Genomic DNA, 26,296 nt, shown 5'->3' with positions numbered 1-26,296 from the left:
AGTGTCCCATGGCTCACAGAACAACCAGTCAGTTCTCTGCCATTCCTTTTAACATGCTTCTTCCTTTCATCATTCACAAGGCTCATCTTTTAGTGTTCTTCTTTCAGAAAATGATCACCAATTTACCCAAACTGAGTAAGGATCATAATCCTTTTCTTAGAAACCTAGGTCATACCCTTATCATGGAGTCATCATATTATTGTGACATGATTTCCTATTTTTGTCTGTCTCTTTCCATGAATTTCTTCAGATATGGAATAGAGTTTTAATTTTTCTTTCCATTTCACCATTGGTTACTATTCTTCTTGGTTCATAGTTAACATACAATACACATTGAAGATATTAAAAAATAAAGCTCAGGTTTTGAGAGGCAATCAGAATGAAGAGAGGTGTGGTGCTTAAAAGACCACAAAATTGATTAATTACAAGCTAGGTCTAGAACCTGGGTCTTCTGGAAACAGAAAGGATATTCTTTGCAAGACTACTTATGTGTCTTATGGGGATTGCAGTGAGGAGGGCATCCAAATCCTTAGATACCATTACTATCCACTGGGTGTTGAGGAAAAGACTTGGTCAGTAGATAGAAGCCACACAACTTTATCCCCTGCCAAAGTCTGACTATCATATCATCTAACAAAGTCATTTCTATTCCATCTCTTCCAGGTGACTCTGCCAAGAGTTAATTTCATATAATCCTCTCTTAGAATACTTGAAAGATTAACTGTGCCTTCTCAGTTGTTCAAAGAGAAACTAGACCCTCGGCCCCAAAGCCCAAAAAATGGAAAGACCTTCTGGGTAAAGGAGACAGTGAAGGTATAGATTGGCTCTTGGGTGATAGCATTGACAAAGGTCACCCAGCCCACCTCATAGTCAAGAGACACTCTAACCTGCCGGGGCTGCTCTTCCAGGGTAAGTCTTGTGGGGAAGGAGCCCAGAGCAGAAACAAAACCCCAGGCCAGCCTGACTGCCCATACTCCCTCTTCAGGCCGTAGTCTCAGCTCCCCCTTCCTCTGCACATCCTCATTTACCACACCTATGGTACAGCTGCCCCCATGCGCCAGGTCTACACTCACGACCCATGTATGTCTCCCCTCTGTGAAGCCACCCTGGGCCAGGACGCAGGTGGCCCGGTCAAAACGATGAAGGTTGTTTGGAGAATTTTGCCATTTGTAGGAGAACTTAGCCTGCTGGTTATCCTCAGACAGGAGGAGCTTAGGGTGGGATGTCCGAGGGTCCAGAGAGATGTGAGCTGTGGAGAAACAAAAGGATACTGATGTCAGAAGACATGTTATTACTTTCAGGAAAGACCCAGGAAGTCTCCTTGGCATGAATCTCTTAGTGCTTTCATTACTGACAGGTATAGGGTACATACAGACCTACTATCCTGGAATTTTTCTAGAAATACAGACTTTCAGACTTCACCCCACCCAAGACGTCTCATAGGTAATAAACGGAGGAGATAACTTGAAGAGTATCTCCCATATGAGGTTCCCAAGTTTGATCTCTAGCACTGCATGGTACTCTGAGCACTGCTGTATATGGTCCTAGTAATTCAAACTGGCTTTAGAGGCCATATTAGCTGGGATATTCATGCATTGTTTGGTCTGTGCAGTCTTATAAAAACCAACTTTGCTTCCTGAAAGCTGGTTGCCTCCAGTGTGCGTGCCTGCTCTGGTCTTCTCCTGCCACAGAATCATCGTATCTTCCCACTCCTGTATCTTTTATCATAGGGTGGAGACATTCTCCCCTCAGCACAAACTTCATGACTTCTCTTCAGGCATCTATGACTCATTTATAATCTTTGTTTCCAGAAGATTCCCTGACTTACCCATAGGTTGTTCATATTGCCTTGGTAATGCTAAAACTGTCATTATTAGAGAACCACTTTTAAAATGTAAGCAGTATTATTTATAATAATATTAATTATGAGGGCTGGAGCAGTAGGGTGCTTGCCTTACAAGCGGCCAGTCCAGCTGAGCCGGGTTCAATTCCTCCACCCCTCTTGGAGAGCCTGGCAAGCTACTGAGAGTATCTCGCCCGCATGGCAAAGCCTGGCAAGCTACTTGTGACGTATTCAATATGCCAAACACAGTAACAACAAGTCTCACAATGGAGACGTTACTGGTGCCCACTCGAGCAAATCAATGAACAATGAGAGGACAGTGCTACAGTGCTATTAATGATAGGGTTTTATGAGTACAATGCTCTGACAATACACCCTGCACCCCACACCATAGTGTCCTGTTTCTCTCCACCATTGTCTCAGTGTGCTCCCAACAACCTCCTGACCTCTGCCCCTCACCTTAGCACGTGAGAACCATTTTTAACATAAACATTTCTTCAGGTCTTGTATATTGTTACTTTTAGATTCAAGGGCTGGAGCGATAGCACAGCGGGTAGGGCGTTCGCCTTACACGCGGCCAACATGGCCGACCCGAGTTCGATTCCTCCGCCCCTCTCGGAGAGCCCGGCAAGCTACCGAGAGTATTCGATATGCCAGATACAGTAACAACAAAGTCTCCAATGGAGACGTTACTGGGCCCGCTCGAGCAAATCGACGATCAACGGGAGGGCCTTTACCTTTACCTTTACCTTTAAACTGAAACAAGTCATAAATTCAGAGTGTCCATGAGTTTTTGAAAAACTATAAATTCTTAGATCTTTGGCTGATAGGTTGGGAACAGTGACCCCAAGGTGGAATAAACACCAGTGGAGTAAATTCTGTTCATTCTGCGCCTTCTTCTAATGTTCATTTAGGACATGACCTGAAAAGGAATAAGATTCCCAATAGCTCCAAAACTGGAATTCTAAATCCAGATCAAAATTATCCTCATCCTGGAAATATTTCTAATCTTTATATCCTCTTATTACATGACCTTAAAAACATGACCTTTATGTGGGTATGTAGCAAGTGTGGATTTATCCTATCTTCACGGTTCTGCAAACCTCACTAAGGTAGTGTCTTTTATTTATTTATTTAATTTTATTTTTTTTTGCTATTTGGGTCACACCTGGCGATGCACAGGGGTTACTCCTGGCTCTGCACTCAGGAGTTACTCCTGGCGGTGCTCAGGGGACCCTATGGGATGCTGGGAATCGAACCCGGCTCGGCCACGTGCAAGGCAAATACCCTACCCGCTGTGCTATCTCTCCAGCCCCGGTAGTGTCTTTTAAAAATATTTTCAATTCCTGGGGGTATGGTGCCACCAGCAGGTCAATCTGTACCTGTGAGGCAAGTGCATCAGCAGCCTGATGGCGCCTTCCAGATACCCCAAAATTGCTGCTGTGCCTTTGGCCAGACCCCAAAAACTTGGGGAAAAATTTGCCAAAAAACTAAACGGCCAAAAGTTAGGTATGTGGGAAACACACCCACAAACCAGCTCCGGCTCAGCTATATAATTGGAGGCATGGCCTCTGTGGTTCCTGATCGAACTGCTTAATGGCTATGATCCCAGAGACTCAGAAACAAATCTCAAAACCCAGCGGCTTTTGGCAGAAATGCGTCCGGACCCCGCAGTAGGTTACTGTCGCTGGGCCATCCCAGGAGGGGAAGGGTGCTGTCCCTCTGCCTGTTTCCCCCTGGTGGCTCGGTGGCCGTCATCCTCCAGAGGCCATTGGACAGTCAGGCTTGGGCCCGCAGTGACGAAACCTGTTGAGCCTCACGGGATGGGGGTGGAGCTGGTCCTGTCCTCCCCACCCCAACAAGACCCCAAGTCATCGCCCACGAACGGTCTCTCTGGCTCCTGATCAAGCTGCTTAACAGCCATGACCCCAGAGACTCAGGAGCAAATTTCAAAACCCAGTGGCTTTTGGCAGAAATCCCTCCAGATTTAAGTGTTAAAATTTCAGAATTTCAAAATCACATGGCCCTACTGCAGCCATGTGACATCATATGTTATTCATAACCAGCAATAGAACACAAATTGTCTACTGTTGCCTTTTCAGCAGATCTGAGTGTTGGGGTAAAATCTCAAATAATAATGGTGGGTCTGGGGTCAAAATATTGAATGTATTTCAAAGTAGAGAGAGATCAAAGTAGAGAGAGTAATGTGGAAATCAATGTAGAGAGATCAAAGTAGAGAGAGAGTAATGTGGAAATCATCTGCCCCACAGGTAGGGGGAGGGTGTGGGATGGAAGTATAGGGGGGTTTTTGGTGGTAGAGAATGCACACTGGTGAAGATACGGGTGTTTAATTGTATGACCAAGATTTAAACCCAAAAGCTCTGCAACTGCTCTCACGGTGATTTAATAAATAAAATTATAAAAAATGAAAAAAAAGTAAGGTGTAGTTCATGCACAATTCAATCAGCTAATCGGTGGCTGAATAAATAGCAGTACTCCTACATAAAAAAAAATTTAAAAAATAAAAAATATTTTCAATTCCCTGTTAACTGGTTCAAAATTTTGGGAGAACAATAAAGACACTTTTTAAAAAGCTAAAAATTGAATTTTCATATGACCTAGCAATTTCATCTCTTGACATCGACCCCAAGGGCCCCAAAGCACTATTTTAAAAAGAGATTTGTGTTTCTATGTTCATGCAATATAACTCACAATATCCAATATTTGGAAACAACCCAAGTGCTGAATAACAAAATGAGTCAATAAAGGCATTATGGCGTATATACACAATGGAATAGTACTCAATTATAAAAAAAAAAAAAACATGCAATTTGCCGCTATGAATGAAGTCTGTCAGAAGAAGAGTAATAGATAAAGAATTATCTGTCTTCTTGTGGGATATAAAGAAATATAGTAGAGGATTAACAAATTGTCAAAGACAATAGAACTGATCTACAGAACTGATCTGAAAAAGGGTGGAGGCTGGGCACCCTGAAACTATGATGGATGGAAGACAACATTTGGTGGAAAGTGTGGTCTTGAAACGCTGTCTGCAAATCATGGGGCTTCAAAGAAAAAATTAAAATATATAAAAAAAGTTCTCATTCTCTCCCATCCTGACATAGGCTACTTACCTGGTTCATAATCTAATTCAAAGCTGAGTTTTTCTGTAAAGAGAAAATAAAAGAGATTGAAATTTCATTAGTCTCGGGTCCAGAGAGAGAGTACAGGATGTTTGCCTCATGTTGCTGATGCTGATTAGATCCCTTAACCACATATGGTCCCCCAAATTGTACCAGGAGTAAGCCCTGGAAACATCCTGGTGTGCCCCATCAAAACAAACAGATTTCATTAGTATCACAGAACACTTGAGAATGAGGAAACCTAGACCCAATGAGTAGGAATTGGAACATTCTAGAATGGAGGTTATTAATTTAGGGTTGTATTAGTATGCCCTAGAGCAAATACTAAAATACACAAGTTTCTGAGCTAGGTGTACTGGAGTGGGGCTGAAATATTTCATTTCTCTGAGTCCAAGGGTTGATGCTATTGATTATTATTGAGTAGGCAGGGGCCATGTTGGTCAGCCTCATTTATCTTTGTGCTCTCAGAGCCTAATACATGATAAATGGTCCAGAGACATCTACTTAGTAAATGGATAAGTGGGTTGAATTTTTTTTATTCTACTTGGGAATAATTTGGGGGGGTAATCAAAGGTCAGATTAATATTAGAGAAAAATTCTTTAACTTTCAAGAAACTGGGAGTACATATAGGAAGTGGATGACATTTTTGGTGGATTTGTCATTTAGAAATATGGGTCATGGGGCTGGAGTGATAGCACAGCGGGTAGGGCGTTTGCCTTGCACGCGGCCGGCCTGGGTTCAATCCCCAGCATCCCATATGGTCCCCCAAGCACTGCCTGGAATAATTCCTGAGTGCAGAGCCAGGAATAACTCCTGAGCATCGCTGGGTGTGACCCAAAAAGCAAGAAAAAAAACCAGAAATATGGGTCATCATTCATGATGTCATGAAAGGGAAGGGAGGTATTGGCAGAGAACCACATTCCTGTTCTCGTTTCAAACCTCCACACTCACTGTTTAGTCCCAACAGTGGCAGTCCAACTCTGATCAGTAGACAAACAAGGAGGAAATGAAGAAAAAAAAAGAAAAAGAAGTCAGCTACCATTAGGCACAGTAAAATGCGGTCATTGATTCTTGATAAACAATGTTTATCATCAAACACATAATGTGTTACAAATGCCTCTGTAGAAATATTTAATTAAGTATGATAGACTTTACTAATCACCACTATCTTTAGTGCCAGTTGATTTAATTACTTTTCATATCAATTAATTATTTTCCTGAAATCTTCACCTTAATTATCTCTCTTCATGGTCTATCATCCTGATAATCAGACTCATAAAAATAGGCAAATAAGGAAAGCAAACTCAGAAAGGATGACACTCTGCCAAAAGTGGAACATTTTGGCCATTCCTAAACTCAAGCTTCAAGGTCACCTCTGTCTGAAGAGACCTGGGGTGTTCTTACCCAAAAACATCTTCATCTCTCTCTGCAGCGGGAGAGCCTGATGGGGGAAGTCCCGAATCCTCTGACCCAGCTCAGGGGATACAGCTTCTGGTTTTCGACACTTCCTGGTTTCACATCTAGGGATACAGGAAATTATTCTCCTTAGCTATGTCTCCAGATGTTTGTGGCAGCCTTCCTGAATTGGTACTGGAGGTGGAACTTTTAACAGATACCCAGCATTTAGGATGGACCTGACTGGTCTTCTTGGACAACACTATGCAGGGATGTGTATCTATGGCTAGACATTTGCGTAGATTAAATTTTACCTGTGAATTTTTATCCAAAATGAGAACCAAAGTACTGTGAATAAGGTGCTTGCTTCGCATGCAAGACAACACAGGTTTGATTTCTGGCATACCATATTGTCCCTTGAGCCCACCATGAGTGCAAAGTCAGGAATAACACCTGAGCACCGCTGGGTGTGGCCAAACACCCTCCCCAAAGAATGTTGTCTATATGTATGGTAATAACTAGGCATGTAGTTTATGTGTTTGTACAAATATAAAGAAAAGAAAAGAAAAACTATTACCTTATAAGAGTACTTCGGATATCCTAAAAAAAAAAGAGAGAAAGAGAGAGAAGGGATTCAGTTTCCAATTTCCCCTCCCACTTTTCTTATAATAAAAATCCCCAAGTATCACACTTCTCACTCTCAGAGGAGTCCAGGTGTTTTAAGATTCACCAGGCTTCTGAGTTCATGAGGCTCAAAGCCTTGAGACACACATGGCAAAGTCAGAGACAAAAACAAGCCCTAATCAGAGTCTCGGTTTTTCATTTCCCTATTGGTAGATTTCAACACAGAGAAGTTCATCTTAAAATTACACCTGACATTTATTTGACATATATAATGCTTTTTAAAAGCACTTTCACTTGAATTTGACTTTTGGATACTCACAAAATCCCTGTGGGATAGGCAAGAAAAGTTTCTTCCTTATTTTATGAGACTAGATGCAGAAACCTTATTTTATGGGACTAGATGCAGAGAGTAAAGAGAACAGAAACTCCTGTAGAAGCAGGAACTAAAATCTAGAACTTCTGGGACCATGACTCACCTTCCACTGGGAGTGCAGGAATGTGAGAAAAGGAGATATGGCTCAGGCAAAGTGAGCATGCAGTAAGTCAGGTTTGAGCACAGGTGAGTGTGGCAGAAGGTATCAGGTCTTACCATCAGGAGCTCCCTTGCTGACCTCTCGCTCTTCTCCTCCAGTTCTGTAATGAGAGCACTAAACCGGCAGATCTCCCCAGTGACCAGGGCATCAAACTCATCTCGTTGCTTCAAGATGTCCCCATCTAGCCTCTCCAGTTGAGCTAAGAGGATGCCCTGCTGTTCCTCCAGGAACTGGCTCAGATGTGCAAACTCAGAAATCACTTTTTGTCTCTTGGTCGCCACCTGAGTCTGAGGGTTCAGAAGAAGGCAGGTGGAATTATTTCTCCTTCTCCTTCCTTCTCAGTTTCACTTCTATCATTTTCTTCTTTTTCCTCACTACATCTCTATTCTGTCCCAGAACCACATTTGCCAAGATTTAAAATTAGAGTGTCCTGCTATCCAGGCTTGCCACTCTGCTTCCCAAACACACCGGGAGCTGTTGTCTGATTTCCTTTCCACTTGTCACACCATTTCTGGGAGTTGAACCATCCATATAGCTTTGGTATCCTTCCTTGGTGTTCTGTAAGGGTAGGACTCAAAAGAGGTATAAGAGAGATAGATGGTGGGAATATGGTACTTCCTGCCTTTTATGAAGCATACATTGTATAAGGCACTGAGCCTCATTCTAGATAAAATCTCATTTAATCCTTTAATCTCATTTAATCATTTAATCCTAACACTTCTTTAATACTTCTATGAGATAATGATGATTTTTAATCTCATCTTCACAGATAAATAAACTAAGGACAGAGAATTGACAGAGATCATAGAGTTAGCAGAAGTTGGTGTCAGAGTTGTGCTTCAAACTCAGAATAACTGCAGAGCTGCAAATGCAATGTGTATCTTCATTTCAGTGTTTCAGGCACTGGACGAGGGAAGGATGATGACTTACTTACCAGGAGGACTTGTATCCTTTGATTTTCTCTTGACTGGATTCCTTGGATCTCTTCTCTCTCTTTTCTTAGACTCTCAAGACACTTCTGAATTTGTTCCTGAGAGAAAGAGCTAAAATATTTAAGATGTAAATGAATTGTTAAGGGACATCATCTCATCGAACCTGTCATCTCAGCTGCCTTCAGGAATAGGATGAGCCAAGAGAAAATTACCAGATTTACTCATCCTTGACAGTCTTTGGGTCTTGTTCCTCTTGCTTTACTCTCTAATAATTTTGATCAGAGCTGCCTCCTATTCAGTGCAATCACAAACTGTGATTCAGTCTTCCCAACCTGAGCGTTCCTTTCTTTTTTCTTTATGGTTAAATACCCTAACTTCTTTTGATTTGGGGAAGTATTGCCAAATATCTATCCAATCCTTAACACAAATTATTTGAAATTTTTTAACTTTTATAATGCCCTTAAGAGAACAGTCTTTTCTTGTGTGTGGAATTCGTTTTCAGTATATAATTCTGAGTAAGAAGAAGAAACTTGATAATGCCAAAATAAACAATAAATTATTTTTAAAATGGCATAGTCTAGAATAGTAAGGAATAAATAAACACTTAGAAATATTCACATAGTTCATTTTGAAATAAATGTAAAATTTCCACCATAAAATTCTAATTCACTGTCACTGTCACTGTCCTCCCGTTGTTCATCGATTTGCTCGAGCGGGCCCAGTAATGTCTCCATTGGAGACTTTTGTTGTTACCATGTTTGGCATATCGAATACATCACGGGTAGCTTGCCAGGCTCTGTCGTGCAGGCGAGATACTCTCGGTAGCTTGCCGGGCTCTCCGAGAGGGGTGGAGGAATAAAACTCAGGTCGGCCATGTTGGCTGCATGCAAGGCAAACGCCCTACCGCTGTGCTATCGCTCCAGCCCAAAATTCTAATTAATAAATTGATATACATAAAACCACTTGCACTGAAACATAGTATACAAACAAAAGCTAACCCAAAATCATTTAATAAAAGTGACACAAAAATGTATACCACATATATGCGTCCAACCTGAATATATGTAAACAACTATCTTTTCATAGATATGAATGCTCAGTTATATTAATGTACCCAAATAGTCAGAATTTTCCCCAAATACATGCACACTGGTAAACATGTAAAATAAATATATAAAAACCACATACACATAGACTATTTATATGTTCATATAATCATTCCTTCAAATGCAAATTAGACATCCCCAGAAATATCTGACTGCTCCATGACACAGATAAACACTCTTGATTTGGTCATTCATTCATTCAAGTATTTATTTCACTTTTATTATATGCTGGCCATAACTAATCTACATAGAATATGCTTAAAACACAAACTCATGATTTTTTATGCTTGAATGTATTGGCTAGCTGATGATAGAAGTAGGTGGTTAAATTTTCTTTTGAGCACCCAAATAATATACAACTTGGCTCTGATTCTCATAGTCCTGTTCAATCCCAGACCACACAGGAATGTCCCAGATTCCCTTTTCCTACCCTATAAGGCCCTGCGGCATCCTCCAGAAAACGCACGGTGTGGGACCGGTGCTCCCAGGTTTCCCGGCATACCACACACAGTTGCATCTCATCATCCTCGCAGAAGAAGTAGACCTTCTCCCCATGCTCTTTGCAAACGTCCCTCTCTTCTGAGTCTGGTGTGGGCACCAGCCGGAGACGTTCGATGTTCTCCACCACACTGGCAAGCTGCCAGTTGGGTCGGAAGTTCCCTGGGCGGAAAGTCTCCTTGCAGAGAGGGCAAGCGGGATTCTCCTCAGGGTCTGGGCCTGAGATCTCCAGGAATCGGGTGAGGCAGCCTCGGCAGAAGTTGTGACCACAGTCGATGGTAACAGGTTCCCTCAAGATGCCTTGGCAGATGGGACAATTGACCTCATCTGCCAAGCTGGTCAGAGAAGTGGCTGAGGCCATGGTGCTACTCTGCCTGTAGCCTCCTCAAGGCCACCTTCTTTCCTTGACTGAGGTAGAAGGGTTGAAAGAGAAGTAAGGTTAGACAGCTCACTTTCACATTAATGTGAAAACACATACCTGCATTCAGCCATGTTAAATAAGCAACACCTTCATTCTCTCCCTCTCTCTTTCTCTCTCTCTCTCTCACACACACACACAAAGAGAGAGAAAGAGAGAGAGAGAAAGAGAGCGAAGAGAGAGAGAGAGGGAGAGAGAGAGAGAGAGAGAACAAGTACACAGTACCCACTTGTATCTCAGGTGGCCAAGGTCCTGCTATCCTCCTCCCAAAGGAACAGGCGCATATCCTCCAATAACAAAGGTGGAGAAGTAGCAGAGGAGAGAAAGGAATATGATGTTAGAACTTTCCAAAGATGACTTCAGCTATGCTCTGTGCCTAGAGGGATTCACTATTCCTTCTTGTCCTTTAAGGAATACTTGTAAGAGGAAGAAAGTGGTGATTAGCACAACCATCCACAGTTTAAAGAGAACCTTCCTTTGAGGGGACAGCAGGAGACTGGTTATAGAGCAGTAATGCCACCCAACCTCCCTGCAATATCACCAGCTGTCTTCGGAAAGATTGTAGGTATCAGTCAGCCCAGAGGAGTGTGTGGGGATTCAGATAAGGTTGGTCTGCCATGGGCTAACACGGCATAGGCAACTCCAGGGGTGATGCCCCACCTGGCTTGCCGTAGGTTTCTGTACCCCTTGAGAAGAAAGAAAAAATAGCGAGAGTCATTTATTGTTGAGGACTATGATAGACCTTACACGGATTAAGCAATTTAAATGTATAGTTTTTTTTATTTTTCACGTCTGCTCTATGATATCAGCACATTAGCTGGGCTCAGCCAGTCTATTTAGCTGGCCCAAAACATATATTTAGGAAGGTGGGTGACCGTGATTTTCTCTTACGTGTGAGTCTCTAAGCCACACTGTACAAACAGGAAATACGTGAGCCAAGCATGCAGCTTAAGATTTTCTAGTGAGCGTATTTCTAAAAATTAATTTTAATATTTTATTTCATCTCAAATTTTATATTTTCAAAATCTAATCCATGTAATAAACAGCAGTGGGATATTTTGCATTCTATTCCCTTGGTACTGTGTCTTTGAAATATATGCTAGAATTATTTTACAGAAAATTGGGACAGGCCACTTCTCTATGTTCTTCTGCCACCTGTGACTAATGGTCATGTGTTGTATAGTTAGTTCTAGGGTGCATTCAGGTGTGGGAGGGACGGCAGAGAGGAAGAGAATGTACAAAATAATTGAAGTAAAAGGGGAAGTAAACAGTATAGGACTGCTCACTGAGTGAGAGACAGAAAGGAGTTTGCCCTAATCCACAGACGCAGGTGAGTGGATGAAACCCTGACTGCTTGATCATTATCTAGGCTCAGAGTTCAGGAAAAGCACAGGGCTAGCATCTGGTGGACTTGCACCTTCTAACTCTATGACTTACTGGAATTCAACTACCTTTCAGTTTACATTTCTTTCTTTGTGAAATGCAGGTCATTTTTATCTGCCCAAAAGGCTGTTATCAGGTTGGCTGTACTAAGCTTAGGTAAGTGTGGTTTAATCAGTTTATCTTTTTGACTAATTGTGTTTTCAAATCTTTTGTTTAGCAAAATGAGTCATTTGTATTACTGCTGCTTGCCCTCTCCTACCTGCAGTTAAAAAAATTGAACTAAGTACAATAATTACTCTGACTCTGTTAGCTGCACTGGGCTAGGGATGAGAGTGGGAGTTAGGAGTTTAGGAGAAACTGATCTAGGCAGGTGAGGAAAGGATAGGAAAGGAATAAATATGAGGAGACCTCGGAGGCCAGAAATGTCTGAGCAGAGCCCGTGGAAGCTGCAGAAACCACTCTCCTCTCCACTCCACCCGGACTTTGGCACTAGACACACCTTGTTTATGGCTCCCACCTGCTCATCTCAACGGAAAGCAATTTCTCCTATCCAGTTTTTCCCACCTCATGATGAGCAAGGGAGGCATTCCAGAAAACTCTTATTTCCTGTGACCTCATGGCATGTTCTGTTCCCACCCAGTAACCGAAAGGAGCCAGAGAGAGCAGAGGCTAGGAACTTCTGGGGAAGGCCAGGTAATTTAAGATGCCCTGGAGTTTGAACCTGTTCGAGCTGATGGGTGGTGGCCAGGACTCCCAGGAAGCAGAAAAGGTGAGGTCAGTTGACTTCTTTGTCATCCTGTTTCTTGGCCTCCTTTTCCTTTCGTTCTGTGAATCATGGAAAAGTGACTTGATCTCAGGGAAAAGGAAACAGCGTGGCCTGAAGCAGAGGCCTGAATACAGACTGGGGAAGGTACCGTGATGTCCTCAACTCCCTCCCGTGGGGGGCCCTTCTGTCCTGTCTGTAAGAGGCTCCTAGAAGATGCAGTGACTGTCACCTGTGGACACACCTTCTGCCGGCTGTGCCTACCCTCACTGTCTCAGATGGGAGCTCAACCCTCCAGCAGGGTACTGCTCTGTCCCGTCTGTGAAGAGAAGGAGCAGAAGGAGGCCCTCCTGGTTCCAGTGCCCCTGGGTCCTCTGGGGGAGACATATTGCGAAGAGCATGGAGAGAAGATTTACTTCTTCTGTGAGAATGATGCCGAATTCCTCTGTGTTTTCTGCCGGGAAGGTCCCTCCCACCAGTTCCACACTGTGTGCTTTCTGGACGAGGCCATTCAGCCCTACCGGGTAAGATGCACAGCTTTTGTTCAAGCATTTGACTGGGACAATGTCCTCGTTAGTGGAATGGTCAGGGGTTAGGAGATAAACTAGTTACAGATCAAGGGACCCAATAAGCCCCGGGAGACATGCTTGAATGGTCTTTGGGAAGATATTAGAGTCAGTTCTTAGCAGGTCCCTCTGTGACTGAATCCAAATAATGGGAACCACAGCTTCGGTGAAAAGAATGCAGAGTAGGATCTCCTCTATTGGGAGGGGAACTTGGTCTCTGACATCCACACTGGACACAGGTTTCACCAAGACCCTGACCACTGGGGCCCAGAGGGAAAAGAGGGAAATGGCAAGGAAAATCTAAAACAGCAGCTCTTCTTTTTTTTTTTTTTTTGCTTTTTGGGTAACACCCAGCAATGCAGAGAAGTCACTCCTGGCTCTGCACTCAGGAATTACCCTTGGCAGTGCTCAGGAGACCATATGGGATGCTGGGGATCGAACCTGGGTTGGCCGCGTGCAAGGCAAATGCCCTACGTGCTATGTAATTGCTCCAGCCCCAGCTCTTCTTTTTTTATTAAAATTTTTTTATTCCCCCTTCATTCCTTATTTTATTTTGTCTATTTCTTTGTTGGGGGCTTCCCAAGCAGTGTTCAAGAGGCCTGAGGTCATTCATTGTAATACTCTGACAACGCTACTTGAGATGGGTGCATCTCTGCTTTGAGGTGCTGGGGAGCACAAGAGCCACCAGGGAAACTTAGGGTCCCCAGGGCCACACTCAGTGGTACTCAAGGAGTTCTATGGAGCTGGAATTTGAACTTGGGTCCTCAACACAAGCCATGCAAAAACCACTGAACTATCTTCTCTGTCCCTTCTCCACTTTCCTTATTTTTTTATTTTTATTTTATTTATGTATTTATTGCTTTTTTGGGTCACAACTGGTGGTGCACAGAGGTTACTCCTGGCTCATGCGCTAGGAAATTACTCCTGGCAGTGCTCAGGGGACCATATGGGATGCTGGGAATCAAACCCAGGTTGGCTGTGTGCAAGGCAAATGCCATACCTGCCGTGCTATCGCTCCAGCCCCCACTTTCCTTATTTTGTTGTTGTGTTTGCGATGAGTAGTAGTCGTATTTGAGGGCAGTGTGTCTGAGATTACACACTTTGTTTTGACACCAGCGATTCCAAACGGCAGCACTATTGTGGTCACTGGATGCCTGTGTACAGTGAATTAAATTCATGGCAGATGCTCTACCACTGAGCCCTCCCTGCCCTGCCCCTTGGGTTTTTGGGTCCTTCCAAGAGTTTCAAGTGCCTAGAGAATATCTTCAGAAAGACATTAAAAACCTTTCACAGTCATGCTGCCTTCCTGTTCTGTCTCATAGCCAGTCTTGCCTGGGCACTTGCCGAAGCACCAAGTGCCCAGTCACATCAGATGACGAGCCTGCTGTTTTCTGGCTTGTAGGACGCTTTCCTGTTTCTAATACTTTTCACGTAAAGATCCTTCTTGCTAGAATGCACTCCTTTCTCATAATTTTTTTTTCTTGGCGTTTTGGGTCACACCTGGCGATGCTCAGAGCTAACTCCTAGCTCTACACTCAGGAATCACTCCTGGCAGTGCTCAGGGGACCATATGGAATGTGGGGAATCCAACTTGGGTTGGCCATGTGCAAGGCAAATGCCCTACCCACTATACTATCGCTCCAGCCCCTCTCATAATACTTTTAAACAGTTATCAACAGCAGTTAAACAATTATCTTAGGGGGGCACTCCCCAGTGATAATCAGGGGCATTGGGGCCACTCCTGATGATCTTGTCTAGCAACATGATTTGCTTAAAACATGGCACCACCACGGCCGCGTCCCATCAGTGCTATATCTACCAGTGCTGGGGGTGGAGGGTGGGTCATGTGATGCTAAGGATTTAATTTGGGACCTACTGAATGTAAGGCAAGCACTCTATTCCTTTAAGTTATTTCCCATTGTTTTTTTTTTTTGTTTGTTTGTTTTGGACCACATCTGGAGGTGCTAAGGGCTTATTCCTGGCTCTGTGCTCAGGGATCATTCCTGGAGGACTCAGGGGATCATATGTGGTGTCAGAGATCAAACTCAGGTCAGCTGCATGCAAAACAAACACCCTACCACTGTACTTTTGTTAAATAGGGCAGCCCTTCCTGCCCTATTTAAACATTTGTGTGGGCAGACAAGGCACAGGCTGGATCACATTAGAAGTGTTCAGGACTTACTTCTAGCTCTGTGCTCAAGGATCTCTCCTGGTTATGCATGGGGGACCATATACGGTAGATGGAATTGAACCAGGGTCAGCCGTATGCAAGGCAAGTACCCAATCCCTTGTATTATTTCTACTGCTCCCATTTAACAATTTTCTTTTAATTTTTTTATTTTTGTGAATCACCCTGAGATACAGTTGCAGACTTACAAATTTTTGTGATTACGTTTCAATCAAACAATGTTCGAGTACCCATCCCTCCACTAGTGCCCTTTTTCCACCACCAATGTTCCCAGTGTCCCTCCTGCCACCCCCACTTCTTCTCTCCCTCTGCCTCTGTGACAGACACATTCCTTCTTACTCTCTCTCTCCTTTTGGGTGTTATGGTTTGCAACTTAAGCACTAAGCAGCCATCATGTTTGGTCCATAGTCTACTTTCAGCATGCATCTACCATCACGAATGATCCCTCCAACCATCATTTACTTAGTGGTCTTCTCCCTCCCACCTGCCTTTCCCCCATCATGTGAGAACAGCTTCCAACCCATGGGGTGATCCTCCTGATCCTTATCTCTACTATCTTTAGGTGTTATTCTCCTATCATGTTATTTTATATTTCACAAAAATGGGTGCAGTCATTCTGCGTCTGTCCCACTCTTTCTGACTCATTTCGCATAGCAGGATACTCTCCATGTTGATCCACTTATATGCAAATATCATGGTTTCATCTTTTCTAACAGCTGCATAGCATTCCATTGTGTAGATATGACAAAGTTTCTTTTACCAGTCATCTGTTCTCGGGTTTTTTTCCAGATTCTGGCTATTGTAAATAGTGCTGCAATAAACATATAAGTGCAGATGTCATTTCTACTGTATTTTTTTGCATCTCTTGGATATATTCCCAGAAGTGGTATTGCTGGGTCAAATGGGAGTTCAGTTTCTAGTTTTTTGAGTTGCATTCATATTGTTTTCCAAAAAGGCTGGACCAATCAACATTCCCACCAGCAATGAAGGAAAGCACCTTTCTCCCCACATCCACGCCAACACCAGTTGCTTTTGTTCTTTTGGATGTGTGCCAGTCTCTGTGGTATGAGATGTTTTGATCTGCATCTCTCTGATGATTAGTGATGGAGAGCATTTTTTCATGTGCCTTTTGGCCATTCACATTTCTTCTTTGGGGAAGTTTCTGTTCTTTTCATTGCCCCATTTTCTGATGGGCTTGGATGTTTTTTTCTTGTAGAATTCAACCAGTGCCTTGTTTATCCTCCATTTAACAATTTTCAAGTGAATTAAGCACACTTTATCCCCATCTGAAAACATATCTGTTCACCATAAATGGTTGTTTTCTAAGACTTTCCCTCACTACTCTTTGGTGTTCCCCTATTACTCTGTGCACACCTTGGTGGTAGCTTTGCCTATCTGTATTTCAAATACTAGTGACTGACTCCTTCCCTATAGGATGAGCTCTTTAGGAACAAAGACTATGCCTTTTCCACCTCAGACTTCCTCAATGGCATCACAGGAACATGATAGATAGTATTGGTGAGTTGGACTATGAATAAAGATATCTCTTTCTTGCCCATCCTCTTCCCCTCCCCCCCCCCCCACAGGATCGTCTCAGGACTCGGCTAGAAGCACTGAGTTTGGAGAGAGATGAGATTGAAGACACAAAGTGCCGGGAAGACCAAAAGCTCCAATCACTTTTGGTAAATCCACATCACCTGCCATCTTCTTCTTAAGGAATATTTTTAATTAAATCACTGTAAGACAGTTACAAAACTGTTCTTGATCTGATCTCAGTCATACAATGTTCTTAAGGAATTTTTTAACAGAACCTCAAAAAGCATGTAATCTTATATCTGCTGCCTGACTAGAAAGAACTAGCAAACTGTTCTCATCACCCCTGTGTTTCTGTACAAGAGCATTTGGGTATAGGATCTTAGGGCATCAGAACTGGAGGTGGTTGTAACATCTTCTTATCCAGGACCCATCCTTTAAGCCATTTTTATTTATTTATTTATTTTTGTAGAGCAGAAAATGAAGTCCAGAGAGGTTTGTCCAAGGACATAGGACAAAACCTAGGTTATCAATGAAAAGATCAGACCATTTAAAACATGATCATCCGTTCATTGCTCTTCCTAATCCCAGTCTGTATCTCTGAGAGCATTTCCTTCAGCTTGGGGTCGAAAGCATATACAAGTGTCTGCATTCTAGTCTTGACAATCATGCTGGTCTGGATAGTCCAGATAATAGTGTGGTTATCTATGGCTCCTTCCTACCTTTTTCTTCATACTACAAAGTTATTCAGTAGGAAATATTCTGTCACTGTCACTGTCCTCCCATTGTTCATCAATTTGCTTGAGCAGGCCCAGTAACATTTCCATTTTGAGACTTGTTGTTACTGTGTTTGGCATATCGAATATGTCACGGGTAGCTTGCCAGGCTTTGCCGTGCAGGCGAGATACTCTTGGTAGCTTGCCAGGCTCTCCGAGAGGGGTGGAAGAATCAAAGCCAGTTTGGCCGTGCTGGCTGCGTGCAAGGCAAACGCCCTACCGCTGTGCTATCACTCCAGAAATATTCAGTATCTGAATTTCTGATATTTTCCTTAAGGACACATGGATTGGAGACGGGAAGAAATCTTCAGACTCCTTCAATTTCCATGAAAGTGTGTCCTGTATATGTACTCTTAAGTGGGTAAAACCAGTGCCATAACTTCTTCCAGTAGGCTGTAGTAACTCTAATTACAACTTCATTTTTTTTTCTCCTTTGGAGAGGTTTTTATTTTTTTTTCATTTTCTTTTTTATTTTCTAATGAATCACCATGAAATACAGTAACAGATTTATGCACTTTCATGCTTACGTTTCAGTCACAAATTGATCGAGTACCCATCCTTCACCAGTGTTCGTTCTCCACCACCAATGTTCCCAGTATCCCTCCCACCCCCCCCCCCATACTCCCTCCACCTCTGCTGCCTCTGTGGCAGGTGAATTCCTTTTTACTCTCTCTCTCCTTTAGGGTGTTGTGGTCTCCAATGCAGGTGTTAAGTGACCATCATGTTTGGTCTATATTCTACTTTCAGTACACATCTCTCATCCCAAGTGGGTCCTCCAAGCATCCTTTACTTGGTGGTCCCTTCCCTATCTGAGCTGTCTTTCCCCACAGCATGTGAGGCCAGCTTCCAAATTGTGGAGCAATCCTCCTGGTCCTTATCTCTACCATCCTTGGGTGTTTGTTACTTTTTATTCCACAAATGAGTGCAGTCTTCCTATGTCTGCCCCTCTCTTTCTGACTCATTTCACTTAGCATGATACTCTCCATGTTAATCCACTTAGATGGATTAACAGTAAATTTCATGACTTCATCTTTTCTAACAGCTGCATAGTATTCCATTGTGTAGATGTACCAAAGCTTCTTTAGCCAGTCATTTGTTCTTGGGCACTCGGGTTTTTTCCAGATTCTGGCTATTATAAACAGTGCTGCAATGAACATACGAGTAATTTCAACTTCCTTTTGACTAGAAATGACCCTGGGGTAGGATCAATGGTAGGATCAGATGGTTTGTAGAGGTAAAATGATTTTTGAAGGCTCAGTATATCTCTGAGAGCATTAAGATGATGATATAATTCATGATCACGATCATCCTGTTGTTCATCGATTGCCTCGAGCAGGCACCAGTAATGTCTCCTTCGTCCTAGCCTTGAGATTTTAAAAAGTGCCATATTCGAGGCTCTTTAGGGTTAGAAGAATGAAACCCATCATTGTTACTGGTATTTGGCATATTGGGTACGCCATGAAGAGTTTGCCAGACTCTGCCGTGTGGGCAGGTTACAATTGGTAGCCTGCCAGGTTGTCCAAAGTAAAAATGAGATAATAAGATGCCGCGTGGCCGCAAATGCCCCAATGAGGACAACCAGGCGCGGGGGCAGGAGACTGCGCTGTTCTCTTCTGGGAGCTGGGTTTTATAGTCTCTGGGTCTTGGCCGTTGATGGGATTACACGGTACTGGGGGCCAGTTGGTGGGTGTGACCCCTGCCTACTGGAAGATGGAGGATCTGGGTGGAGGATGCTCTGCCCCAATCCGAGCAGGCTTGGAGATCTCAGCCCCGGGACCCGCATGCCTTTGTTCCTCTGCCCGTACCTTCATGCGTGTGGAGAGCGGTCTCAGCATGGTTGTGGCTGGTTCTGGAGGTCTTCGGCTGCCAGAGCTCTGCTCGGGATGGGGAGGGAAACTCAACCCGCCCCACTCCAAGGGGCCCCAGTGAGGATAGCCAGGCATGGGGGCAGGAGATGATATAATTATGGATGTTTTAAATATTAAAAGAAGAGTATAACCCTCATAACTGGCAATTTTAGCGTGTGAGATATTTGGGAGGATAAGTCTTAGAACAAGTCACTCCATGTCTCCCTTAGGCAATAGCATGTAGATGATCTTCCTGGAACTTGGCTCTGTAAGCATCCCTGAAACAATGTCTTTTTATCCCTCACAGAGTCAGATTGAAAGCAGAAGGAAGCATGTGAAAGAGACTTTTGAGAAGTTGCAAAAGGAGCTTGGGGAGCAGCAATATCTTCTACTGTCCAGATTGAAAGAAGTGGAGCAGCAGATCTGGAAGGAGAGGGATGAGTACACCTCAAAGCTCTCTGAGGAAGTTACTAGACTTGGACTTCAGGTCAAGGAGCTGGAGGAGAAGTGTCAGAGGCCAGCAACTGATCTTCTACATGTAAGAGACAACCCGCCACCTCATGGATTAGGAGAGGGACCCCATGTAAAGGGAAGAGCAGGGAAGGGAGTGAAAGATGCTGGAGAGAGTCAGGAAGGGGACTTGAAGAATATTGAATGCTAGGGGGTTGGAGCGATAGCACAGCGGGTAGGGTTGTTTGCCTTGTCCGCGGCTGACCCGGGTTCGATTCCCAGCATCGAACCGCCAGGAGTAATTCCTGAGCGCAGAGTCAGGAGTAACTCCTGTGCATTGCCGGGTGTGACCCAAAAAAGCTAAAAGAGAAAAAAAAAGAGTATTGAATTCTTTTGACTCAAAGAGTTTATGAATATGCAGATCTAGAAAAGTAGAATGAAGTGTCCATTTCACACAACATCCAGAAGAGGTGGAATTAGATGACCTTGGGTTTGAGTCCTACCTGTGAAAGAAGCATAACCTTGACAAATTTCTTTTGGCCTCTAAATATGGGCATAGCACCTTCCTCACAGGAATGTTTTAAAAATTAAAAAAGAATACATACAAAAATTCTCATCAGAGTTCCTAACTCAGAGAAAGAACTCAATAAATGGTTCTTGGTATGATTATCATTCCAGTACCCTGCTTATCAGCAGGTCAGGCCCATTCTCTGCTCTCCATCATCTTTTTTTATAGGAAATAGAACTTTCTGACCCCCTCCACAAGGCAGAGACCGAAACACAAGCCCGAATGATCTGAATGCACAGTCTCATATTAGTAAGAAAGCATGAGTAAAAGAATAGTATGCTGAGTAGGAAATTCAACAAATATATTTTTATGAAGAAGCAGAGTTTTATGCTAATGTTAAAGAGGAAAGAATGTACAGAACTCTGGTAGGAAGGATATATGGAAACTAAATATATTTTTTTTCTTTTGTAGGATGTCAGAGTCAACCAGAGCAGGTAGGGCCCACTTCTCAGTCCTTTATATTTTGAGTTTATACCTTATGCTGGAGCGATAGCACAGCGGGTAGGGCGTCTGCCTTGCACGCAGCCAACATGGCCAACCCGAGTTCGATTCCTCTGCCCCTCTCGGAGAGCCTGGCAAGCTACCGAGAGTATTCGATATGCCAGACACAGTAACAACAAAGTCTCCAATGGAGACGTTACTGGGCCCGCTCGAGCACATCGATGATCAACGGGAGGGCCTTTACCTTTTTTACCTTAAATTAAAAAAATTAATATTCATGAGAGGGGCTGAAGCAAGAGCACAGCAGGTAGGGCGTTTGCCTTGCACGCAGCCAAGATGGCCAACCCGAGTTCGATTCCTCCACCCCTCTCGGAGAGCCCGGCAAGCTACCGAGAGTATTCGATATGCCAGACACAGTAACAACAAAGTCTCCAATGGAGACGTTACTGGGCCCGCTCGAGCAAATCGATGATCAACGGGAGGGCCTTTACTTTACTTACTTACCTTATGCTACTTTATAATTCTTACCTCCTTTAAATGGGACATGGAGACAGGATAGGAGGCTCTCACTGACTCCTCTCTCCACATAGATGGCTACACAGAAAAGCAAAAGCACTCTGATACTCTTATCTCATTCACAAACTCTGAAACAGCCCAAACTTACTAAAGGTTTGTGTTCTAACATTTCATCTTTAAACAGATTGGTGTGGGAAACCCATTGCCCCTCACCAAAGAGAAGTAATAGATCTAGGCTGGTCCAGAAATATCCTTTTTAACACCTGAAATTATCTAGTGCTTAAGTCAGCATTTAACATCACTTAAAATGAACTCATAAGGAGAAATATTTTTATAGAATATTATAACACAGAAAATGGAAAACCCAGAATAGTTTTCCCATTCATTTTCCAACATATTTCTCTATTTTCCGTCAGAGTTTCAAATAGTCTCTGAAAGAATAACCAGCAAGAACAGCAAGAACTGGGAGACATAAATGAATGCTCATTTCCTCTCCTTTTCTTTTCCCTCCGGTGTATTAGCAATCTGGGATGAGCAGAGGCATGCTACTAAGAAAAAACTGTGGTGTGCTGTATGCCATGCATATGTATGTGCTTGTGGGCTGGACACACTGTGTCCACGCATCAGAAAGGGTCGCTAAACATACTTTTCAAAGAGTAACAGAGATTTATATCCAGGAGGATCTTGAAGACTCCCTAATCTGATAAAGAGGTTGAGAACTAGAGAGGAAAGTGTTTGTTCAAGATCACACAGTAAGAACATGACAAGGAAGAGGAAAACTCGAAACGGAGGCCTTTTACACTGTCATATATTTTTCATCTTTTTGTTCTCTTTTCATTAGAACATAATTTGGTAAACCTGTTTCAAATAGTACTCTATGTCCCCTAGGGGCTAATAGGGGACCCTTCCACTTCCACAGATCTCTAAAAATATCTCCAATTTTTGAGGCATTATTACTACTAGTTAGTCCCTGTTGGAGCTAACTTAAACATTGCTTCCTTTAGTAGCTATACACTTGTAACAACTACAAATAGATGATATTCATTCACCCATCAAAGTACTCCCAAGATTCTATTTTAGCCTCACTCACTCTGACCCAAACATTACTTTTAAAATTAGAACCTAACTGGTTACTGACATGTATGCAGGAGTGACATTAGAACTTTTGTGAGTCCAGACGCCATTTCTTCTGACCTTGTCAAGAAGATCCGTGATCTCCACAGGAAAATACTCACCCTTCCAGAGATGACGAGGACCTTTTCAGGTAACACCCAGCAATGCCCAGGGTTATTCCTGGCTCTGCACTCAGGAATTACTCCTGGCGGTGCTCGGGGGACCTTATGGGATGCTGGGAATTGAACCCGGGTCGGCCGCGTGCCAGGCAAACGCCCTACCCGCTGTGCCATCACTCCAGCCCCCATCTGCTGCTTTTTTACCCACCATTGTTACTCATCCTCCTGTCTTCCCTTAATTACCCCACTCTTCCCAGGAGCCCATTCCTGAAAGCCTCTCCTCTTTTTCCCAAAAACACGCGCTGGCCTGAGAGTCCAGGGGGAAGAGGACAGCATCTCTCTCAGAGCAGGAGCTGGGTTTTCTCTGGTTCTTAATTCCACACACTTTCAGTACACAGTGTCCCTTGGGGGAACCTGTAGGAAATAACCAGTTCTAAATCTCTTTTACTTTTGCTTTCACAGAAAAGTTGATGCGTCATCTGGAAACAGATTCAGGTAACCAGCTGGGGAACTGGGAAACCATTCATTCATGAAGGAATTAATGAATTAATCCATTTAATCCAAAGCCGCATACAGAGTTATTAAATATGTGAATTCTGGAGCCTAATTGCTTGGGTTCTCTGCTCTAGCAGTTGCTAATAACAAGACACCGAGAATGTTATTAATCCTCTTCATGTCACAGTTTATTCATCTATGAAATAGAAAGTAGGGGCTGGAGCCATAGCACAGCAGATAGGGCATTTGCCTTGTGCGCGGCTGACCTGGGTTCGATCCCTGACATACCATATGGTCCCCCAAACACCGCCAAGAGTAATTCCTGAGTGCAGAGCCAGGAGTAACCCCTGTGTATCGCTGGGTGTGACCCAAAAAAGCAAAAAAAAAAAAAAGAAAGAAAGAAAGAAAGAAATAGAAAATGTAGTACTTAACCCATAAGTAACTCCCAGATCATAATAGACATAATAATGTTTATGCAAAAAGCTTAGAATAGTACCTTGCACATAAGTATTCAATTAATGTCACTTACATGCATAGACATTATTTAAATATTTATCAATCCCTTGTTTTGCCTGGCATTGTGCTCTATTCTTTATTACATTGTGTAGTTTTAGAAACAACCAAACAAAAAAAGAAACACAGCATTTACTTCTAAATTGGTGCTTAATTTAGAAATTATTTTCCCAAGTATTATCTCACTCTCTTTTCAAACTTCGTGTGGAAAACTCACCTAGGATCTTGCTAAATGCAAATTCTGATTCAGTCAGTCTATGATGGGGCCCTAGATTCTGTATTTCCAGAAAGCTCACAAGAGAAGCAGATGCCACTGACCCACACTTTGAGATGCAAAATCTTACAGAGCAGCATCCCTGCCCTTCAGGGAGTACTGTCACCCTCAGTCCCTACAGAACAGCAGGGGAAGCTGAGGTCCAGAAAAGCCAGGTCAAAGGCAAGCCACACAAGGCCTGTGCTTTTTCTGCCTCCCACTCGACACATGTGCTTGCTTGAGGTCCGTTTGGGGTTTTGTTGCCATAACTGCTCTCCTCCCCCAGAGACCATCACCTTGGATCCTGAGACAGCCAGCCCGAGCCTGATCCTCTCCGAGGACAGGAAGTCAGTGCGGTACACCCGGCAAAAGCGGCAACTTCCCGACAGTCCCCGGCGCTTCGACACTCTCCCGGTGGTGCTGGGATGCCAGGGCTTCTCCTCTGGACGTCATCGCTGGCACGTGGAGGTGCAGCTGGGAGAAGACGGGGGATGCACTGTGGGGGTAGCAGAGGAAGAGGTGAGGAGGAAGGGGGAACTGGGCTTGGATGCCAGCGATGGACTCTGGGCGGTGATCCTCTCAAACCGGCAGTGCTGGGCCACCACGTCCCCGGACACCAAACTGCATCTGAGTGAGATCCCAAACTGTGTGGGTGTTGTCCTGGATTACGAGGCGGGTCTAGTGGACCTGCTCAACGCTGAGACCCAGGAGTCCCTCTTCACCTTCAACACCTCCTTCTCTGGCAAAATCTTTCCTTTCTTTGCCATGTGGAGAAAAGGGTCCCGTCTTACTTTGAAAGACTGAAGTTAATTGTCAGAAAGGCAAAGTGCACTCGTAGGGTGCACCCATCTCCATCTAAAGGACACTAAAGGACATCTAAAGGACACTTGGGCATCTAAAGGACACTGGATCTCACCGTGTGCCCAGTTTTGCTATTGTTTCCACTTTATTTTTCTTATGTCCTCCTTGATGTCCTAGTCCTGACTTTGACGCTCTGGTTGTCCGCACCTTCTCATGGGCATCAGAGTCAGAAGGCTGGTTCGCCTAGACCACCACAAAACTGGGGAAAAAAAATCTAATAAATAAATAAATAAATAAAGTTTTAAAATAATCACCTGAAAAAAAAAAAAACAGTATCTGGAAAAAAAGGATTTCTTTGGCTTGTACAGTTTAACACAGCTGACTTTTTATTTCATCCCACACGTGAAGATGCTTCCACTGTTACAGGGAACTCTTTCCTCAGCTCGGGGTGTTTTCAGGTCTTCTTTCTTTCTGACACTCTTCAGATTCTCACTTTTGTAGAGAATGCCCAAATAAAGTGCAGAACACAAACAGCCCTCCACATATCTTATCTGTGCTGAGGTAGCTAAAGGTCCAAAGTCCTGTCCCTTTTACTGGGACTTGGCTGATAGCATTGGAACCAGACCCCACTGTTCAATAAAATGAGACTGTGTTCAGAGGATTGCCCTGCCACAGAGGCAGGGGGGGATGGGGGGATGGGGGTGGGGGGGATATTATCCATGGTGGTGGAAAATTGGCACTGGTGGAGGGATGGGTATCTGATCATTGTATAATCAAACCCAAGCACAAAAAAATTGTAAATCTACAACTGTACCTCATGGTGTTTCACTAATATAAATAAATAAATAAATGAGACTGTGTTCAGCTGAACACAGTCTCATTTTATTGAACAGTGGGGTTTGGTTCCAAAAGTCAGCAGTGTTAAATAATTTCTCAAATATTTATTCCATCAATTGAACACAAAACAGACCATACATTAAAATAAATTGGCAAAGCAACATATAAATCTTTGTAACAATGATTCCCACACCAATCTCCAATCTCCTGATTCTAATTCTTGTATTTCCCAAAGTTTAGCAGTCACATTCCTGCCCTCTCACCTAACCCCTTAAGAAATCTACTTTCAGGCTGGAGCAATAGCACAGCGGGTAGGGCATTTGCCCTTGCACATGGCCAACCTGGGTTCGATTCCCAGCATCCCATATGGTCCCCTGAGCACTGCCAGGGGTAGTTCCTGAGTGCAGAGCCAGGAGTAACTCCTGTGCACTGCCAGGTATGACCCAAAAAAAAAAAGGATTTTCATACCCAATTTGGGGGCCCTATAGTATAAGTCTATATAAGTATTAGCTTCCTTTTCTATGATCCCAGACCTGGAAATATGTGATCAGATGTTTTACAGACAATCTAAGCACTTGAATCATACATGAATTTCATTACAAAAGTATAAGAACCCTTGTAATGTGACTAATTACCCATTA

At 43.4% G+C, this 26,296-nt stretch overlaps 2 protein-coding genes across 2 annotated transcripts; one reads left to right on the top strand and one right to left on the bottom strand.

Moving 5' to 3' along the window:
- Positions 1-731: 731 nt before the first annotated feature.
- TRIM10 (tripartite motif containing 10) lies at positions 732-10,436 on the bottom strand. The gene is made up of 7 exons (XM_056127811.1): positions 10,008-10,436; positions 8,474-8,569; positions 7,596-7,826; positions 6,960-6,982; positions 6,392-6,507; positions 4,978-5,010; positions 732-1,249 (listed from the first exon to the last, which is right to left on the bottom strand). Exons 1-7 carry the CDS (start codon positions 10,434-10,436, stop codon positions 732-734), a joined length of 1,446 nt encoding a protein of 481 aa, XP_055983786.1.
- Positions 10,437-12,794: 2,358 nt separating this feature from the next.
- TRIM15 (tripartite motif containing 15) lies at positions 12,795-24,821 on the top strand. Its single transcript, XM_056128020.1, has 7 exons — positions 12,795-13,163; positions 16,980-17,075; positions 19,857-20,087; positions 20,979-21,001; positions 22,673-22,788; positions 23,219-23,251; positions 24,304-24,821. Exons 1-7 carry the CDS (start codon positions 12,795-12,797, stop codon positions 24,819-24,821), a joined length of 1,386 nt encoding a protein of 461 aa, XP_055983995.1.
- The last annotated feature ends 1,475 nt before the right edge of the window (positions 24,822-26,296 follow it).

The sequence above is a fragment of the Sorex fumeus genome, unplaced genomic scaffold (genome assembly GCF_029834395.1).
Source record: "Sorex fumeus unplaced genomic scaffold, SorFum_2.1 ptg000063l, whole genome shotgun sequence".
NCBI classification, from domain to species: Eukaryota; Metazoa; Chordata; class Mammalia; order Eulipotyphla; family Soricidae; genus Sorex; species Sorex fumeus.
Note: the sequence above shows the minus strand (reverse complement) of the source record. Positions and strands in the feature narration are given on the sequence as shown.

Coding starts and splice junctions, on each gene's coding strand:
- TRIM10 (XM_056127811.1), bottom strand. CDS start 10,436: ATGGCCTCAGCCACTTCTCTGACCAGCTTGGCAGATGAGGTCAATTGT. Junction 8,570..10,007: donor ATGCCGCAGGGCCTTATAGG/GTAGGAAAAGGG, acceptor TCTTTCTCTCAG/GAACAAATTCAGAAGTGTCT. Junction 6,983..7,595: donor CAGCAAGGGAGCTCCTGATG/GTAAGACCTGAT, acceptor TTTTTTTTTTAG/GATATCCGAAGTACTCTTAT.
- TRIM15 (XM_056128020.1), top strand. CDS start 12,795: ATGTCCTCAACTCCCTCCCGTGGGGGGCCCTTCTGTCCTGTCTGTAAG. Junction 22,789..23,218: donor GATGACGAGGACCTTTTCAG/GTAACACCCAGC, acceptor TTGCTTTCACAG/AAAAGTTGATGCGTCATCTG. Junction 23,252..24,303: donor TCATCTGGAAACAGATTCAG/GTAACCAGCTGG, acceptor CTCCTCCCCCAG/AGACCATCACCTTGGATCCT.